We start from the raw sequence: 18,282 nt of genomic DNA, 5'->3' as shown, positions 1-18,282 counted from the left end.
CAGTAACAAAGACTTGTTTGGGATAGACAGGCAGCAGGCAGCAATAGTCAAAGAGACAAATTCCTTTATGGGATAAAAAAATAACCGGGTAAGGAAGCACTGTAAGAAGGCAGTTAAGTGGGGTTCTCTTTGTTCTCCTCCATGCCATTAGTCATTCATTCTCACAAGTTACTCTAAGGGCTAAGGGCAGGGCAGAGAGGATGCTGGGTAGTACTGTAGGTACCTCCTATATTTCCGAGAATACCTTCTGAAGAGCCTTCCATTACTTAGACCCTTACTAGAGCACAAGGGACAGATGAATGAAATGGAGGGAAAGGGATGGAGAAGAAAGGGATAAATAAGGGAGGATATTAAACCTGGAGCAGATTTCAGCTCACAGTGGAGAAATTCTCTACAGTCAATATTGATGCACAGCAAACACAGGGGCAGGGGATATAATTCAAAGAGGGATGGGAATGGGTATAACCACCTGTACTCAGTTTTCCCTCACTTTTGGGAAGACAAACATATTTACAGTACAAATCCAACAAATTTCCTGTCGGTGCCATTGTTGTTGGATCCCTGAGCTGCAGAGCTGGAGTCAGACTGGACATTTATCAGAATTTAAACTGACAGTTTATTAGTACAAAGTATGTCCAACTGAATCTATGTGCAAATACTGCATCCAATACAAGCAAACCAAATCCATATGTTCTGTCTCCTCTCCTCCGTTGTCTAAAACTTTAAATGAAAAGCTGCCATGCTTGCCAGTTTATTTGGCCCAGTTTGAAGTGAATGCTGGTTTTTCAACAGTGTTGTGGAATAAATAAATATTTTCACATGAACAGTGTCATTGCAAAGAAATGTTTTCTTATCAGGAAGGAGGTGAGTCGGCTAGAGATATAATTTCACACTTAAATGATGAGAAATAGTTCTCTGGTTAAAAATAGACAAAGGAAATGTTAGAAAAAAGACAAATTCTTTGGAAGTCTACCTACTACTATCAGTGGGATTGAGTTATACTTCACTGCACATGGAGGTATGAACACACACACACACACACTCTCACACACACCTGTCTATACGCATAACCTAATGATTAAACCGCCGTTAATCTTTATTTCATGTTTCTTTTCACTGCCAATATCCAGCACACTTATGCTCAGCATGATGCCTGCTGTAGCACTTTGTGGTGCGCCTAATGTTTACTACTGCTGGTGTTTACAAGTCTGCTTAAACAAAAACCACCAGCCGTTTACCACGGCACCTAACGCCGCCAAACAGCCACAGTTGGCAGTCTGTAAAACCACTAATAACAGAGAGTGTTATGAGTTCCCTTGGTGGAGGAGAACATTTAGAAGAGAAGCAGTGTCATAAAAGTGTGCATAATTATGATTAAACGAGTGTAAATTGTTTCTAAGAAAGGAAAACCTAATTAAACACAGTCTTTTAAACAGAAGGATTTCTGGGGAATTAATGTTGTTGTGAAAGCAACAAAGCCTAATTAAATGCTATTTTGTTTAAGGATGAGAAGCACATTTGCTTGTGTGTTTGACTGAGAGTGTAAACTGTTTTTTTTATATACGTATGTGTGGTGGTGTTTTAAGTGTAAATGCCTTAAAAAGCTGCTGTCTCAACATAAGGTCCCCAAATGTTGCCAAAGAAGTGCTGCACTGTAAAAATTATACTAGCATAATTAAACTCACAAATCTTTCTGTCTTTTTCCCCTCTCTGAAATCCTCTATCTCCCCTCTCCTCCCTCTTTTTCAACTTTGGTCTGTCTCTTCTAGACTTGTGTTTGATGAGTTATATAAATACAATCCCAATGGAAAATGTGCGTCATGGTACAGACATGGTACAGGCTCCTGTGTTTGAAGAAGGGTGTGCGTTCATATGCACACACACACACACACACACACACACACACACACACACACACACACACACACACACACACACACACACACACGCAGACACACGGCAAAGACAATCACCATCACAGTTTATGAACTGAGATAGAAAATTGAGGTAAAAAAAATTGAAAGAAAAAGCATTCTGTTGTTTCACAAGATTGTTTGAAAGTAGCACTTGTTTGCTGAGCAATTGCTCATAATTAAAAAATTGTCTCCATTACCACACTTCTGCCTACCTGACTTTTAAATTCTGCACAGTCTCTGCACCACATGTGTGCCTGCATGTCTGTATGTGTGTGTGTGTGTGTGTGTACCATGTTTACATATCTTTATGGGGACCAAAACTTGAATACTACTACACTTGTGGGGACCAACAGTCCCTTATGGGGACAAAATGCACGTCCCCATGAGTTTGAAGGCATTTTTGAGACTCAAAATGTGGTTTTACAGTTGTTCTCAAATGCTAAAACACAAAAGCCAATCCTCTAAACCAGGGGTGGGCAACTCCAGGCCTCGAGGGCCGGTGTCCCTGCAAGTTTTAGATGTGTCCTTGAACCAACACAGCTGATTTAAATGGCTAAATTAGCTCCTCAACATGTCCTGAAGTTCTCCAGAGGCCTGGTAACGAACTAATCATGTGATTCAGGTGTGTTGACCCAAGGTGAGATCTAAAACCTGCAGGACACCGGCCCTCGAGGCCTGGAATTGCCCACCCCTGCTCTAAACCAAATGACCGGTTGTCTAAACACATTTACTAAATCTAGCCATCATTTACCAATATCATAAACACATGTCACATGAAGACACAAGTCACAGAACACAATCCTCCGTCGTCATAAATCTAAACACATCTTGCCTTGCTAAAACACAAGTTGCAAAAGAACTCTGCTCATCTTCTCAAATGAAAGCTCATGTGATGCAACATGCTTGCCACAGTCAGCAATATTTGAACACAATGAACAGACCTGGCGTCATTCATTACACACAACGACTCAAAATTGAAGACACCTGTTGCTAATGCTGTGACCACATGTATAAAAGCAAGTTCAGAGTGCACAGTATGCCGAAGATTCCAAACACACAATGGATGTAGGCAGAGTCAGGGAAGAGGAAGTCGATGCAGAGGAGGGAGAAGAGCTGGCCCTGGAAGAAGAGGAGCAGGCCAACGAGGAAGAGGAGCAGGCCAACGAGGAAGAGGAGCAGGCCAACAAGAAAGAGGAGGAGGCCAACATGGGAGAGGAGAACGTCCAGGAGGGAGTGCAAGACAACCTCGCACCATCATTACGGACGAGATGCGAGCAACAGTCATTGACCGTGTCATTGTCCATGGCATGACAATGGCTGAAGCAGGACTAAGAGTCCGTCCGAACCTGAGTAGGTTCACCGTGGCCACCATTATCAGGGCATTCAGACAACACAACAGGTATTGTACTCGTTTGCTTTCTTTGTCACAATAAAGTTTTACAAACCTGTGAAAGTAGTCTATTGGTTTCAAATCAGTTGTGACTGTATTGTAACACATGCCAATTGACAACACATGTTTCTTTCTTTAGAGTTGAAAGAATGCCACATAGAGGTGGGAGGGTTGCCATATTTACAGCAGCACAAGAAACCCTCATTGTGGATATGGTTCGTGGGAACAACCTCATCAGACTCCGGGAGATCAGAGACAAAGTCATTGCCGATAATGTCAACTTTGAGAGCATTGACGATGTCAGCTTGGCCACAATAGACCGAGTTGTCTGGTGCAAAAAGACGCGGATGAAGCAGGTCTATAGGGTTCCCTTTGAGCGCAACTCTGCGCGACACAAAGACCTACGTTACGAGTATGTGCAAGTAAGTATCCATGTTCACAGTACAGTTAGTGGACATACTGTGTTGCTCAGTGGCCTACATTACTTCTGGACAATACTGTGCTACCTGATTGACTGTTGTTCTGAACACCTGTGCACTTTCACATTTTCACAGAGGATATTACAGTTGGACGTGATGACCAGACCTCATGAGTACCTCTTCCTGGATGAGGCTGGCTTCAACCTGCAGAAACAAAGGCAAAGAGGCCGTAACATCATTGGCCAAAGAGCCATCACTGAGGTCCCTGGCCAACGGGGGGTAATATTACCCTTTGTGCGGCCATGGGTTTGGAGGGGCGTGTCCACCGGCATGCTGTCCTTGGGTCTTACAACACCCAACGTCTCCTCACCTTCCTAGAAGAGCTAAAAGACATCCTCCTGGACCGCCAACAAGACCATCCTGGGCCCGCACATCACATTTATGTGATCATTTGGGACAATGTCCGCTTCCACAGAACAAACCAAATCAGAGAGTGGTTCACCACCAACAGTGACCACTTTTTAAACGTCTGTCTGCCACCCTACTCCCCTTTCCTGAACCGTATAGAGGAGTTCTTCTCATCGTGGAGATGGAAGGTTTATGACAGACAACCATACACAAGAGAGAACCTAAGGGCAATGGAGCTGGCCTGTGTTGACATCCCAGCGGAGGCCTTCCAAGGATGGATTTGCCATTCCAGGGCGTTTTTCCCGCGGTGCCTAGCAAGAGACAATATAGCCTGCGATGTGGATGAGGTGATGTGGCCCGATGCAGCACAGCGACATGATGCCGCACAGTGATTGTGGTGTGTGTGGTGTGACTAACTTCACACCCTGATCATGTTTTCAGGAGTATTGTTGTTTGCAATAGATTCTGTTTTTGTGTTACAGTAGTGTACGTACATGCAGGATTTTCTATAGATTTATACTCTTCATATGAAACTCACAAATCTAAATGCCTAATCCTCTGCAGAGATCTATGACGATCCGTTACTGTATGGTTTCTAAAAATATGTAATTATGAAACAAAGAACCTTCTCACAAATTGAGCATTGTGTTTTCAATTGTTTTGCTGTAGTGTGTAATGATGTGTATATTGTTTACATTTTTGAAAGCTTCAAGCTGCTCTTTTGGTGTGAAAGTTTGAGTTTTGCAGTGGAAAGGTGTGGTTGTGTTTATGTAGCTTTAGAAAAGGGTGTTGTGTTTAGACATTGGGGAACATGGTGGAAACATTTGAAATGTGTTTTAGCATTTGAGAAAAACCATAGTGTCATGGTTACAATTAGGTTATGGTTAGGTTAGAGTTAGGCATTCATTTCTGATGGTTAGGGTATGCAGGTAGGGGAAAGCATTATGGCAATAAGATGTTCCGACTAAGAAATGAAAACAAGATTGTGTGTGTGTGTTTCGAAACCTGTCATTCAGTCTATTTCAAATTTGCTAAGTATATATCCTCACCCTGAGGAATTTCAGTGTCTGTTGTTGTTTGAATTGAATTGATATATCTTTATTAGTCCCACAAGGGGAAATTTCATATTGTTGGGTTGAGTGCTAGTCTCATTTGTGACCTCTTAATTATGTCACTGTTTTAGTTCAAATCAATGAACTGCAATATATTAGCAGAATTTCCTAACAGTGAAAATAAGTAAAGGGTGACACTGCACATCTGGTTTTCTTTTATCAGAACAAATCAGCCTTGATAATCATTAACTGTCCACTATTGCTCATTACCCTTTTTATGTTGTATCATAACACTGCAGCACAGCCTCTCTCTTTTTGAACAGTTTTTCTCCTCTCCAATTCATCTGGGCAATATTGTACATTTAGCATATGTCAAATCAAAACTATGGCTAGATTCTGTTAAGTAATGTGAGGGCAAATAAGGGTTCAGTCATTCCATAAATCAATAAAGAAACCAAGAAACTGAGCCTTTTGTCTCTGCCCTTTGATGTCAGCTGCAATCTGCAATAAATGTCACTAAACAAAAAAAACCATCCATTTCTTATTTGTCAACACAATCAAATGACAAACGAACTAAGACTGGAGTAAACAACCAGCTAATCCAGATAAGAGCAGAAATCAGTCTATAAAATGTGTAAGTCATTAAACAATCGTCTAAATAATCGAACAATTGTATCACATGTTAAGTTGTTTACGTGTTTGTGTCTTTGTCAGTATGAGCTGAGAGTCATACAAACCTGTAAGTAGCCTCGCCCTGCTCTTTCCTTTAAGGGTTAGTGGGGAAAAGAGGAGAAAAAGGGAGAGAAATCAGTAACCCAGCAGATTAAATGAGGATTGTAAAGATGTTGCCATTAATGGATATGGGAAGCATCAAGCCAAAAGGAGGCAAAAGGAAATAAATTTGAGTCCAATGGTTTAATTACTTTCATCACATGCAAGCAGCCATGCACCACAAGGCTAAATGTTAGGTAAAGGATAGACATGGAAATCAGAAAAGTACAGTCATGGTTTTTTAGGACTCTATGAAGTCCTGAGAAAAAACAAAGTACACCCTCACTGCTTCTACAGTAACTAAGAGGATAAGTAGCAGCCAGGTGCATGTGACTAACTGATCATCAGTAAGTGTGACCACCTCTATAAAAGAAGTATTTTGGCAGTTTCCTGATCTGGATCATTCAGCTACATGTTAACACAATGCCACAATCTTCTCAAGAGTAGATTTCAAAGCAAATTCAGCGCAGAGTTAGACCCTGCAATGATCAGCAAAAATACGCACAAAAAAGAGCTACATGTCAGACTCTACAGGCCTCAGTAAGCATGTTAAGTTACAAAAAACAGCTAAAAATCTATGGCTTATTTAAAGTGTTGCCAGAGGAAAGCCTCTTCTCTGTGAAAACATTACAACACCATGGTTTAGCTTTGCAAAGTTGCATCTTAACAAACCAAAAGACTTAAACAATTTAATTTGGAAAGACTAGGCTAAAGTGGAGCTGTTTGGCCATAATGCGAAGTGCCATGTTTGCAATAATCAAACAGCATATTACCACAAATACGTCGTACCAACTGTCAAGCATGATAGTGACCATGGCAACTTGCACTCATTGAGTTGACCATAAAGTATACCAAAGTATTCTTGAGTGAAACATGAGGATATCTGTCTGACAGATAAAGCTTACCCTAAACTGGGACACGCACCAGTGCAATGATGCCAAGCACAAAGTAAATCTATGAAATAGAAAACAATCAAGGTGCAGTCAAAGTCCACACTTCAACGTGAATGAATGATTCAATTCACATAGCGCCAAATCCCAACAACTGTCACCTGAAGGATTTTTAAACAAATGTCCACAAACCTCACAAACTGAAAAATTCTGAAAAACATGTGAGAGGCAGATGTGAATAGAAAATGATTAACTTAAGTTACTGTTTCTGAAGGTGGTTCTCTGAATCATGGGGTGTACTTTTTTTTTAACAGGATTGCATACAGTCGTGTGGAACCTTTTCCCCCCCCCACAAGACTGGTTGTATACTGGCACAGCTTCAAAAATGCAGGACAAAACAAATATTAGTACATCGCAAAACTCACTCATATTCATGCCAGCTCAATATTTCTGTCTGACTTGCTGAAAGTAATGTGCTAATTTTACCCAGGCTGAATTCATAGTTTAATTAAACATCAAGTCAGCTAGAATTTGAATTAATGGCATCTCATAATCTTTGGCATCTGTTAAATTTGTGCTACAGTCCAAAAAATTTAAAAAGTACTTTCTTTCTTTTTAATGTTGAAATGACCTTTGCCTGCATTTTCTTTTAACCTGTCTGGCAGGCATTTTCAGCACTAAATATTTACAAAATGTACTCAATCATCAGACAAACTGTTAACAAAACACATCAGCAACCATATATGTTGCACACATAAGATTTGACAAATCTTATGTGTGAATCTGAGGATAGTGAAAGTTATGCCATCAGCAAAACATTCCAGAGTTTGGTATGCTTATGAAAAAAAGAACGTTACAATGATTCATAACAATGAGTTATGCAATGAAACAGCAGCCAAGGTTACACCAGAGGAGGTGAACACACACCAGGTGAGGAGGAAAAGATGAGAAGGAGGGCTGAGCAGCAGAGGCCATGATTGTAAGTCTGTAAGTTGTTACCTACTTGGCGGGGCTGCAGGTATGCAACGCCTTCAAATGAGGCTTCCAGGTAGCAATGGAAACCGAGTTCTCATCAGCAGCATAACTACGCCAGACACACTACGTGCAGAGTCAACAGGATAAATAAAGTAATGATAAATCGAACAATAAACGGAGCAAAAAAGGGGTGAGGGAGGATCATATAGGTTGGGTAGGAAGTGAGAGAAGAAAAGTGAGGAGGGAAAAAGAAAAACCTGATTAGTTTTCGGGGGGAGTGTTGATGCGGTGCGGTTGGGGGATGTTGAAGGGAGGTGGGGCAGTGATGGTGGTGGTGCTGGTGGAGGGGATACATGCCTGAGGGGGGGGAGAGCGCTTTGGTAGTGGTGCCAGGTGGCTCTGAGGTAGGGACGAGCACCGTCGGTGGAGTACATACGCCAAGCTGCCTGGGTGGGGGAGGAGCAGAGATGGACAAGACACAAACACATTCACATGTGCACACGCACGAACACACAGAAATGACACAAACTTGGTGAGGAAAAATAGACTGAGGTTTATGTGAAAACGTAACTTCCAGTTTAAAAGCCTGTAACCACCTGGCAGATATTGTGGAGGTTGTCCGTACAGACATGAAGAGTAAATTGTGTCATTTACAGTCACTGTAGTTAATTTGACATAGTTTCTCAAAGATATGAACAAAAGTGTGAAACCAGTGTTCTAATGCTATTCCATATTAACTTCTACTTAGGCAAGGAGTTTTTAAACTTTTGTCAAAGCAATGCTAAACTACAGAGACAGAGTGCAATCTGTTATATATGTCTAAAACCTATCTGTATAAAATGCAAACATGGGCTGAAATGCTAACAAAAAGCATCAGGTTTGCTGGATTTCACAATATCAAAGGATTATTTTAGCACCATATGGCTATTAGCTGTAGGAAATCTAATGCTAGCTGGCCTAAGAAATATAATAAAATTAAAAATATCTTGGAGGCCTACCTTGGAGGAATATACCAGATTGTATTTGACCTATCAGTGAGAAATGTGCCTTCTACCTACATAAGCATGTTGACTCTCAGTTTTCCTATTTTTGCTTTTAATATGGTCTTTATAAAGGTTCAGTCATTCCTGTATTTATTTTTTTTTAATTTCAGCAGCTTTTAAAAAACATTTGGGTTTCTTTAACCCGTCGTAATACTTTCACACAAACATCTGCTCTAAGGCATTTATCAGTTTATTGCTGGCAGATGGAAGTGACAAGGAGACACAGCCGCCTCATACAAAGAGTGTGGAGGCTTCTTGGCATTTAGATAGATAGATATAATTTTATTTCGAACATGCAAATATAATTGAAATAACAGCAGAAAAAACAAAAAACAAAACTTAAAAATCATCAAGTTTTCATGTATATATCTATGTCTACAAAATATATGTGCTTTTAGTTTAGCATTTAGGCTAAACTAAAAGATTAGGACACCTTCTAAATTCAGTGCAGGAGAAATATTAAGTGCAACAGACTGTTTAAATTTATCTATGGAAATCGCGTGTTTGCTGGTAAAGTTATCAGCAAGTTGTAACAGTGGGGCAGGATGAGACATCAGTGTGTTTAGGGTGTTTGTCAGAGCCAGTGATGGACACAAAGTACTCTTTATACATCATCTTATTTAACTGAGCCGGTCATACAGTCTTCTATGCCAGATTAACAGTGAACCTAATTCAAAAGTAATAACTGATGAGGCCACAAGCTGTGTGCCACCTATCTTTTAAAGGTTGCTTCCTTTACATCGTCAACCATAATTTACTTGCAGCTGACTCAGCCTCCTCAAAATTGCCAGGTATGGTTACAAGATTTCAGACATGACTTGGAAAACCCAAATATAAACACTTCACACAGACAGGATGGAAAATTAACACTGACCACCTGCCAAACGCTAGTCAGTTTTGGCTGCTGATTATTATGTGGACAGTTTTTTTTATCATTTATAGATTCAATCTTGTTCTGAAAATTACACAAAAAGTTATTTGGCAAAACGACCATGACAGATGTTGAAATTTCGAATTGACCAGCTGTGAAGGCTTGAGGACAGTAGTAATATTCTGTTATGCACACACAGAAAATAGCGATTAAAAGCAGGGAGAGCTGCGTGAGATGAGGGGAGTGAAGCGACAGAGTAATGACGCCGTCCACATATTTAACACTTCACAGGTGCTTCCAAGTTTCCTTTTACCTGTTGAGGAAAATGTTATGAACTTGGCAGATAACAGACAGTGACCAGATACTTGATACACAGCCAGTAAAAGAGGAACAAGACCAACACACTGGATTAATTGTTCACTTAGTGGGTTATTAAGGATCAGTTGGGTTCCAACTGGATTTCGTCTATGCTAACAACAGATATTTATACATAACAAGGAGATCAGACAAAACATTGGTTTGATTTAATGAATTATTCATATAAATATTTATGAAAACTTTACCCATATCATCCGACTACTTATTTGGAAGGGAAAAGCACCCATACCATGTGTGCGCATACAGTGAGAATAAAGTGGATCCATAATGCTATGTATAAATTATTTACTCATTTATTTTCATCAGGAAGATGCTGTCAAACAGATGGCAAAGTATCTAAGAAATTGTATCTTAATGTTACCATTAATTATTCACTAAAACACATGATATGCACCGACATATGCTCTATTTAGAACATAAAGAAATTACAACGGCATTCCCTGAGCTATCAGGTTGATATTAAGACCAGACTGCTGCATGTGACCAACAGTGAAGTTTAGTTTCCATTGTTTGTATGCTTTAGATTTCCTTTGGTTTAGTTTGATTGACATATTTACATTACTATGAGATAGTTCTTTACAAGCATGACAATGATCGCTCGGTTGCTTCGTCAAACGACTGACAGCGGATATGGGACAATGAGGGAAGAAAATGCAAGACTTCTTGGCCGCATTTGTAGATATCCTTGGAAAGGGAAAGATCTTGTCAGGCTACTATGACAGTCTAGAAACCCCTTCATTAAGAAACAGATGCAAATGATGACAGACAGTTTGGGTAACAATTTAGATTTCCAGATTTCCACTTCCAAATATGCAATTTTAAAACTGGGTCAGCAGTAGAGTTTTGGATTTAAAGTGTGAGGAAGTTTTTGTCTAGCTGTGTCTAACAGTTGGCGAACTTGATACTATCATATTATCATAACTGATACAGATTAGAACAACATTCGAAACAGCAGCGTGAGACTCAGACGTTCGAGTTTGGATTCTATTACTGACCGGAAAATTTCAGAAAGTAGTGCAAGGTAGTTCGTAAGATAGGAGAAGGTAGACAGAACAGACAAACGCCTACACAAAAACAAACACATGCAGTCTCACAAATACATGCAAAAAAGAGACACACACACATTTAGCTGCGCACTTCAGGGAACACACTCCACAGCAGATATTTATTGTTCATTAGCAAGCAATGCAGCTGGTCTTGTCTATTACAATAAGTGATAGTTTGAAGGAGCGTCCGCCCAGGGAATGATCGCCATGGAAACGGCTCATAAATCCCAGCAGTGTGTGTTGCAGTTGGACCTGAGAGTCGGCAGTGTGCCTCACACACTGTTAGTCATCACCAACTACACCTTGACAAGGCCGAGAAGAGCATAATACACACATACACACACACACTCACATTAAGTACGCTCTTAATAAAACACCCCTACAGTAATAGAAGTGATGCACACCTGCACTTCAACAAAGGGTAAAGAGTGGACACACTCATGCTTTTATTTAAAAACAGGCAAAACGGACGTGAACTACGCACAAATCCATGAACATTTTCACATAAAGGGAATTTTTTTTTCTATTCACACTGGTACTCAGCTGCTTCTACTGAAAAAAAACATCAGTTGAGGTGAGGTGTGTTTGTTCTCTGCATGTCTGAGTATCTACCTGGATGAGGCTGGCAGCTGGGTTCCTCCTTTTTTCAAAGTGCTTTTGTCGATGCTGCTCCTGCACCTTCAGGGCAAAGCCTGAACCTAGGATGCCCTATGTGGAGAAAACAAAGACACACACTGAGTTTAAACTTGAAGAAAATTCACCATAGAGAAAAAAAGCACCTGCTCTTATTTGTGTAATATGTACAGATTATTTTGAAGAAATACAGAAAGTGTAATCAGTCATTGCGCCACGATGTTTTACTCACAGCTGGCAGGGCAAAGAAGGAGATCCCCAGCAGAGCAAAACACGCTGATAATAACCGCCCCGTCCACGTCTGTGGGGTCTTGTCACCGTAGCCAATAGTTGTAAGGGTGATCTGAAAGTTCAGAGGACACTACTCAAATAATCATAGCCAACATCATTTTATTTATACAATTTAACTCACAGGATGAAGGAAATTATATTTTTGCACGCTGAAATAAAAGAGACTCAACGCTTTCATATACACAACAGATATGAACATCAAAGCATGCATCACATTCACAGTATTGTAAAAGCATACAAGTACAAGTAGAGACTGAGATGTGCACGTTTATGTACTGTCTGCTTTTTGGTTTTACTTCCTCAAATTTAACTGATATTCTTACAAAGACTGAAAAGTGCACAGAAGCAGTTCACATTATTTTATTACATTTAACAAAAACATCTTGCCTTCAAGGTACCACATTCCTATCTACATGGCTATAGTATTATTTGTTAAACTTCATTTCAAATGAATTTCCAAATATAAGTGATATTAATAATTTTTATAATCTTCAATAACCGGTAAAGACAAGAGTTAATTACTTTCAAACAAATTTCTCAAATGCACTTATTAAACAGAATTAAAGAACACCAACATCTGCTGAATGGCACGCTGTGCATCTCCCAAATGTTCATATTTTTCCAACCAGGGAATAAAAGATTAATCAGTGTGAAGGAAAATATCCTCAGCATTTCGAAAGCTGTGTGAAATGCAGGTTCTAAATCTGTGAAACTGGCTTCTGGATCTCTGTTTTTTCACCTTAAAATTAAATGTATCTAAACTTGAGCTTTTAGCAAGTATAATACTACAGTTTTTAGTGTCTACCAGACAGAATCTTCTCCAAGGTCGCAGCATGTGTCATTCCCACAAGCCGAATAGGCCAGTCGCACCTGGCCGCAGGAGAAAATTGACTTTATTGATTGGGCCGTTTCTTGTTTGTGTGTTGTCTGTGTCCATATTTTCAAAGGAGGAAACAGTGCGGTATAGCCAGCCAAGTGTGAATTTAAAGACCATTCTTCCTTGTTTTTGTATTGCAGGTGTCATTAAGGTCACAGACAAACTATGAAAAGAAATATGTCACTGCTGCAAGATCAGAGCGACAAAAGTTTTCTTTATTTTTTGCATGTGAAAAAATTATGATGGGTTTGGAATATTTTAAGAGTTAAGAGTTCATTTTAAGAGTTAATACAAATGATTCAGCTGTCATTCAATTAAGTTATGGTTATTTTAGCTGAGACTTCAGGATGTCACAAACAGGACTAAAATAATTTTAACCGGCTGTGTTTTACAGCATGCCGTGTGCCAGGTTAGTGTGCATCTCCATGTGCTCACCGTGCCCCACCACAGAGCATCAGCGTAGGTGGCAAACTCCTTGTTGAATTCTTTCTCCACCAGATAGACCAAGAAGGAGGAGAAGATCAACACCAGAAACCCTATATACCAGGCAGTCACCAGCTCCTGCAAGAAATACAGATAAAAGATCTTTATATTTTCATAAAGATGATTTCTAACCTTGTGCTGCAAACATGGTGAAAGATATTGATTGATTTTTTCTTTTGAATATAATCGCTCCCTATTGAGATTTTCACCACTCCACATAAGTCAATAAGTAACATTATTATCTTTTCCCCACTTTTCAACTTGGTTTGTGGTATGGAGAAAAAAAACTATATTTTTCATTGAAAATTTGGTCAATTTAAAGTTCACTGCACCAACAGTGAATACAGTACAAAATAAATATGAACATAAATGCATAAACAAGACGGATGGTCACAATATCAGGAGTACATGCAACTGGCAAATAAAAGAAATTACATCTGCATATAATATATCAATCAGAACAGTAATAGCATACTTTATAAAGTACCTGTGAAAATGGTGATTAAAAACTAGCACTAACAGATTGTCAGGTGCCATATAACAACTCAACAACATTGCATTGATGCTATTTTAAATAAATGTGACAGTTTCCAATTAGCTCAGTTTGCTGATGTAAAATCTCACTGCAAGTTTCAAGTCTTACAGAAGGATGTTGGCTTTGAAATGATTTTTTTTTTTTTTAACAAGGTTTACGGAAATGGCGACAGGCTGCTCACATTAAATCAAAAGTGGCCCTGACGAACTGCTCTGCTGCCCTTTTAAGCAGGTGAGACTGCAGCTTTATTGGAGTAGGTACTGGGGCCAGTCCAAAGAGCAGCTCAGCAGTAGAACGAGCAAGTAAAATGTCCAGTCACATTTTAGACTTCTTTGACAGCTAAAGTTACTTAATGCTTTCAAGCTTTTAAGTTAAGGTTTGTGTAAACAGTCATTCCAGTAAGTCTGATACAAAGTAGTTTAAAGCCAGCTCCACTTCAGCCGCAGAAACAGTCATAGGTTTATTTCTGTATTTGAAATAATTTAGATGATTAATTACATTTTGTATACTATATTCGTTTAATTAACATACAACAGTGATTTGTAATACACAATAAAAGAGGTGGGTTGTTAGCAAATGTAGCAACACACACCATTAGCAAACCTACAAAATCAGGCCACCTAGTGATCTAGACAAACACACACAGATCCAAACACCTCTCTATATGTTTAGTTGTAGATAGACTCCTGAAATGACTGTTAAAAAAAGCCCTACCTTACTATGTGCGTAAACTACAGATCCAAGCAGTTTCCAGGTCCCTCCCCTACGGTCCATGCGCACCATGCGCAGGATCTGAAGGAAGCGAAGGCTACGCAGCGCAGATGTGGCAAAGATGTTACCCTGGCTACCAGCTGAAACCACAGCAACTGAGGCGATAAGTACGATGATGTCTGGGGAGTAAAAGAGGGAAATTAAAGGTCATGGGTTTCACAATATTAGTAACAGGAACTGTGGTTGACTCACCTACTTTCTAAATCCATCCAACCTGCCATCCGTCACCTTTAAAACAGCTACTTATTCGCTAGAAGCTGTTGTTTTCCTTTTATTTACATGTTTACATAAGTCTTTGTTTGTCATTAAATCTACAGCTTTAAGATATCATACGTATTTTGTCTCACTGAATTTCCTGAGAATATTGACGTCTTCCTTGCTTGAACACCAAAGTAAGAACTGAGAACTGCAGTCTTTTAAAAATGTGTGTTTTTATGTTCTACCCATAGCTGTGACAGTGGTAACTGTACCTGTAGTAACTAAGGGAAGACAAGTTTTATCAACATTGTTGCAACAAAAGTATAACTTCCTACTTATGAACCTGTTTATATAAGAAACTATATGTAACATCACAGGGAAGATATTAAAAGAACGCTATACAAACACAATTAAACTGTTTGGAGTTGTGAATGGCTGCATCCATAAATTGTACAGTTACATAGCAACATCTTCACACAGACCTACCTATGACACAAAACGGTTTTCTGGCAAAGCGGAGACGTCCCTGCCAGCCTCGATAGCGGCAACAACAGCCAGCACTCCATATTCGGATGATGTACTCCAGGCCAAACACTACAATCATCACAAACTCCTGCAGGATGCATACACAATAATTCACACACTTGAACCTTGTAGCATCATAAAAATAGTCAAACACCACAATCATCACAAACTCTCGCAGGACGCACACACAATAGTTCACGCTTGAACCTCGTAGCATCATAAAGATAGACTTAAAAAGTTATTCTTTCAATAGCTTTTTTCAAAAAGTCAAAAAGGTAAATCTGTAAAAAAAAAAAAAAATCATCACTTACACTATAATCACTGTATATTTATGCATTTTAATGAGGGTAATTTAAAGTCACTACATGAAACAAGTTGATGTTCCTGACAGGAAAAGAAAAGGTGCAGTTAACAACATTGTTAATGACTGTTTACCATTAAGGTGAGCCAGGCCCTTGTTTGTTTGTTTTTTTCCCCATAATGCAGACTGATTCACTATTCAGACTTACAGTGATAATTCAGTGTTACAAGGCCATTAACACGGTTAATGGCTAAACTTGTGCTTTTCTTGCTTTGGTAGTAAAGATGTCTGTAATAAGAAAGACAACTTTACTGCAGATACTTTGACTCATCATAACAGGGAAAGCCTGTTTAAAGTCTACAGTGCTTCGTTTTTTGTTTTTTGTTTTTTCCAGATAAGCGACTAACAGCTGGACTAAAGCCTGCCAAAATATTTGTTTTCAAAATACTTGTTTTCATGCTGATAATTAGCCACAATTATAACAATTCTTTGAAAATATAAACTTTACTTTGGAGAATGTGGCCAATGTACTGGTCCATGTCCACATTAATGCTACAGGAGATGCTCAGCCATGGAAACCCATGATATGATGCTCCTAGTGCATTTTTTGTGTTGCTGTAAATGCCAGAGGTTTTGAAATTTCCAGTTAATGAGTCTTCAGAGCATTGGGACTTGGCGACCCTGCTCTGTAACTTCATGGCCGAGTTGCCCTGGTTCCATCAAGGCTTTAACTTTGCAATTATACCATTTCATTTGATCGTGGAATATCTAGGAGGGAGGAACCTTCACAAACTGATTATTATTGATCTGATTATTAATATCTTATTACAGTACCATGCTCCAATACTGAGCTCTTTTAAAAGATCCATTCTTTCAAAAATTTTTGTAAAGGCAGACTGCATTGCTAGGTGTGTGATTCTAATCACCTTTGGGACTGTAAACAATTGAATTCAAAGATTAAGAGGTGTGGCCAAACACTTTTTTCAACATACAGGGTGGGCCATTTATATGGATACACCGTAATAACATGGGAATGGTTGGTGATATTAAAGTCCTGTTTTTGGCACATTAGTATATGTGAGGGGGCAAACTCCTCAAGATGGGTGGTGACCATGGTGGCCATTTAGAAGTCGGCCATCTTGCATACAACTTCAATTCAATAAGAAGAGGGCCATGTGACTCATCAAACTTATTGGTAATGTCACAAGAAAAACAATGGTGTTCTTGGTTTCAATGTAACTTTATTCTTTCATGAGTTATTTACAAGTTTCTCTTTGTTCACAGCCATTGACATGTCGAAGAGGTTAACACGTGAGGAATGGATCGAAATTGTGTTGATATCTGGTGAACATAGTAACTGGGTCATTGCAGCAGATTTCAACGCAAGACACTCTACGAGACCACCCATCTCCCATGCTACAGTCAGCAAACTGCTTGCTAAGTTTCGTGAAACTGGACGCAAGAAAAACTGTCACTAATGAAGAAACATCAGTGGCTGTCCTAGCTTCCTTCAGCAAGAGCCCACAGCGTAGCACTCGCCGCATGTCACTGGAGAGTGGCATTAGTCGAACATCCCTTTAGCGGATATTAGCTACTCACAAATGGCACCCTTACAAACTCCAGCTACTGCAGCATCTCAACGAGGATGACCCAGATTGGCGCACAGAATTTGCAGAATGGGCAAAACAAAAATTGGAACAGGACCCTCAGTTCACGCAGAAGATTTTGTTCAGTTATGAGGCAAACTTTTATGTGAATGGTGAACCTAACAAACAAAACCACCGCTATTGGTCTGACACTAACCCACATTGGATGGATCCCTCCAAGACTGTTGGACCAACAAAAGTGATGGTTTGGTGTGGTATATGAGGTACAACGATAGTGGGCCCATTCTTCATCAATGGAAACCTCAAGGCCACTGGATATTTGAAATTGCTACATGATGATGTGTTTCCCTCTTTATGCACTGAAGCTGGCACGTTCCCTGAGTTTTTCCAGCAAGATGGTGCACCACCACATTATGGGTGCCAGGTCCGAGCATAGATGAACAGTTTCCTGGAAAGTGGATTGGTCGTCGTGGGCCAGTTGAACGGCCCCCAAGGTCTCCCGATCTGACCCCCTTAGACTTTTATCTTTGGGTTCATCTGAAGGCAATTGTCTATGGTGTGAAGATACGAGATGTGCAGCACCTGAAACTACGGATACTGGATGCCTGTGCTGGCATTTCTCCTGTGGTGTTGTTTTCAGTGTGTGAAGAGTGGGAGAAGAGGGTTGCATTGACAATCCAACACAATGGGCAGCACATTGAACACATTTTATAAGTGGTCAGAAACTTGTAAATAACTCATGAAAGAATAAAGTTACGTTGAAACCAAGCACACCATTGTTTTTCTTGTGACATTACCAATAAGTTTGATGTGTCACATGGCCCTCTTCCTATTGAAAAAACAAAAGTTGTATCCAAGATGGCCGACTTCTAAATGGCCACCATGGTCACCACCCATCTTGA

The 18,282-nt window shown here is 39.7% G+C and overlaps 1 protein-coding gene across 4 annotated transcripts in view; it reads right to left on the bottom strand.

Moving 5' to 3' along the window:
• Nucleotides 1-18,282, bottom strand: part of kcnq5a (potassium voltage-gated channel, KQT-like subfamily, member 5a) — a 126,141-nt gene that overhangs the window by 14,654 nt on the left and 93,205 nt on the right. For 2 of the 4 annotated variants that reach the window (XM_085477153.1, XM_085477155.1), the window contains exons 3-9: nt 15,434-15,560; nt 14,693-14,868; nt 13,396-13,521; nt 12,025-12,135; nt 11,772-11,867; nt 7,850-7,944; nt 5,923-5,949 (exon numbers count right to left, since the gene is read on the bottom strand). In XM_085477153.1, coding sequence (XP_085333279.1) covers nt 5,923-5,949; nt 7,850-7,944; nt 11,772-11,867; nt 12,025-12,135; nt 13,396-13,521; nt 14,693-14,868; nt 15,434-15,560 — 758 coding nt within the window. Of the gene's footprint in view, nt 1-223; nt 278-5,922; nt 5,950-7,849; nt 7,945-8,078; nt 8,268-11,771; nt 11,868-12,024; nt 12,136-13,395; nt 13,522-14,692; nt 14,869-15,433; nt 15,561-18,282 lie in introns of all 4 variants that reach the window. The other 2 variants (XM_085477156.1, XM_085477154.1) reach the window with 2 other exon arrangements.

This window comes from Copadichromis virginalis, linkage group LG13 (assembly GCF_057382275.1).
Source record: "Copadichromis virginalis isolate Kocher_CV1m ecotype Utaka linkage group LG13, C_Virginalis_male_GT1.1, whole genome shotgun sequence".
Classification (NCBI taxonomy): Eukaryota; Metazoa; Chordata; class Actinopteri; order Cichliformes; family Cichlidae; genus Copadichromis; species Copadichromis virginalis.
Note: the sequence above shows the minus strand (reverse complement) of the source record. Positions and strands in the feature narration are given on the sequence as shown.